Here is a 2,784-nt window from a genome sequence, read left to right as displayed (position 1 = left end):
TTTCACTGTTGAAAATATTCACAAAGCAAAAAAATAAAATAAAATCCTGGCTGGTCATGAGTGCAGAATACATCAGCAACTTTCAGGTAACAAGAACTCAATAACATATTGACTATTCCTTGCTCACATTTTGTGTACTTATCAATTATCCACTTAACATGCTCTGTATGTTCTTTACAGTTCCTCTTAAAACTGACATTGTGAGAGTAATAAAGGAAATATGTTAAGTGCAGCAATAAGTAATAGGAGGAAATACTAAAAGTCATGCTACTTCCTGTAATAATATAAAAGCCGTATCTTGAGGTATAAATGCCAGCATCTTATCTTTATCCTTAATAAAAAAAATATATAGTGCAGTTAATCAGACTATAAATGTGTATTTATAGACAGTTTATCTAGAGTTCAGTAAATTCCTCTAAAAAAAAATGACTTGAGGGGATTAGCTCCCTGTTTGTCTTGTAAAAAGAAACCAATAAGTTCTTCATCAAGAATCCATTTAATTTATCACAGCCTGCGATTATTGTGATTGTTCTGTCACTATGAATTTAACTGTATTATAAGACATAAACAATAACATCATCAAGTGCATCAACTCTATAGGCCTAACAACAAGTGTATATAAAAATGTACCTGTTGGGTTCCCAGGGTTGATGATGCACAGGGCGCGGGGGTTGCAGTGGAGTCTGGCCTCGTCCAAAGATCGCTGAAGCTCACCGATGTCCAGACTCCAGCACTTCTCTTCATTAAGGTAATAGTTGATCTGCACAGCGCCGAGCTCAGCAAGCGCAGCTGAATACAGGGGGTACTGAGGTATGGAGATCATGACGCCTGTGCGCGTTGCACCTTCGCCACACACCAGCAGCTTCAGCATGGTCTGGAAGAGAAGTATAGGGAACACCCAATGAGACACACAAAGAGTGTATTTACCTTGTTAACCTGCTGGACCAGAATGAACCATTTCACTTTAGACTAATAAGCATGGAAATCAGTATGTAATGTTAACTTAAGGTATTTTTTTTTTTACTTAGGTTGCTCTGCATGTACTTTATATCTTAAATGCTTGTCTTCACTCGTCTATATGTTTTTGGTCAGTTAGTGTAATAATTAGAAACATTTTAAAACTCCACAAATGAACCAAATTTTCACCTTGTCGATTTCAAAATACTATTCTATATCAGACAGATTGTTTTGTATTTAAATTCTTGAAGTTTTAACTAAAGTCACAGAAACATGTGTCTTTGTAACAGGTGATTATGATAACACGCTATGTCAACACTGGTTTATTACTTTTTATGCTTAAATATTTCATGGGTCAGTAATGCTCATTACAAAATGAAGTAGAACACAATCCTTTTAGAATCCTTTTAAAATACTCAGATAAAATAACTAGATGGAAAATATATGATGACTGACACAAATAAAAAAAATCTTCTGAAAGCTTGAAGTACTTGTTCTAATCTTTTAAGAGATTGTTAAAAAAAAAAAAAAAGTAAACCTTCTTGGAAAATGAGTTGAAGACCTTTATGCAGACCTATATCTATTTCTTTTTTTAAGGTTTTGTTCACTCTAGTGGCCTTTATTTGAAAGTAGCTCGACAGGAAACAGGGTAATGAGAAAGAGGGAAGACATGCAGCAAACGTCGCCAGGCCGGGAATCAAACCTGCGACCACCGCCACGAGAACTAAGGCCTCAAAACATGGGTCGTGCTTTGCCCCTGTGCCACGACAGCACCCCTCTATTACAACTTTTAATAAAAACATAACACCTTATTATTTTGTGAAGCAAAAATAAAGGATTAACTGAATCAGATTTAATCAAGTACCACAATGCCGTCGCTGGCCCCTGTGGTGAGGTAAACGTTGTCTGGATCGCAGGGCACGCCGCCGTCACGCCTTTCGATGAATCGAGCCACATCCTGACGTACAGAGTCTATGCCCTGACTGGCACTGTAGGCACCTGCAGGGAGAGAATAAATGCTGCTGTGATACAGTTTCACAAAACTAATCATTCACAGAAAACCTTTGTATTAAATATAAATGTGCAATGTCAGCATTAAATTTTGCAATGCAAGGTTTAGTTATTAAATTGAAAATGTATTCTGAGTACATAAAAAAAAAAGGTGTAGCCCAGCCATACGTACCCATACTGTTCCCTCCACAGGAGTTCAGAATGCGACATGCTCTACTTTTCGCATCCTCTGGGAACGTGCTGTCACTCAGCAGCTCAGGATAGGAACATAGCGCCAGCACCTTGAAATCAAGCATGAATTGGCAAAATGATTTGAGATCCAGAATGTATCACACAGCACAGCAAAACTAAAGGAAATGTTTCTATGTATTATGGGGAAAGCTGAGCTGCTATATTTACAAGAAAAATTAGAGAAAGGGCAGAGGAGCGGACCTGTCGGAAAAAAGTGATTGGCTGTTGGCCCATGGCTTGCGCGTCACCAATGTTGGCCTTGATGACCTCTGCGAAGGGCTTCTTCATTCCCTGAGTACATGGAAAGAATATAGAGAAAACTTGGTGAAATGATGTTTGAATAGTTTACATAATTTAATTTGTGAAATTCTTTTTACAGTAATGATATCAAAACTGCTTCGATTTCTCAAAAACAAGGAAGCTGACTGCAAACTCATCAAATAAACAACCTTGAAACCAAGGCTACAGCACATAAGCACCCTTGTAAAAATAATTACAACCAACTATCCACTCAGTTTACTTTACAGCAATTTATAAAAATTATACTAAAGGCTAAGCTCTTCCTAATGTCTTTAGATCTGCTAT

General features: G+C 37.4%; 1 protein-coding gene across 1 annotated transcript in view; it reads right to left on the bottom strand.

Annotated features, from left to right (window-relative positions):
* Positions 1–2,784, bottom strand: part of gpt (glutamic--pyruvic transaminase) — a 24,333-nt gene that overhangs the window by 13,188 nt on the left and 8,361 nt on the right. The window contains exons 2-5 of the mRNA XM_015051076.1: positions 2,401–2,490; positions 2,141–2,249; positions 1,823–1,956; positions 631–874 (exon numbers count right to left, since the gene is read on the bottom strand). Coding sequence (XP_014906562.1) covers positions 631–874; positions 1,823–1,956; positions 2,141–2,249; positions 2,401–2,490 — 577 coding nt within the window. The remainder of the gene's footprint in view (positions 1–630; positions 875–1,822; positions 1,957–2,140; positions 2,250–2,400; positions 2,491–2,784) is intronic.

This window comes from Poecilia latipinna, unplaced genomic scaffold (assembly GCF_001443285.1).
Source record: "Poecilia latipinna isolate Pla-1442-1.1 unplaced genomic scaffold, P_latipinna-1.0 Scaffold1027, whole genome shotgun sequence".
In the NCBI taxonomy this organism is placed as follows: Eukaryota; Metazoa; Chordata; class Actinopteri; order Cyprinodontiformes; family Poeciliidae; genus Poecilia; species Poecilia latipinna.
Note: the sequence above shows the minus strand (reverse complement) of the source record. Positions and strands in the feature narration are given on the sequence as shown.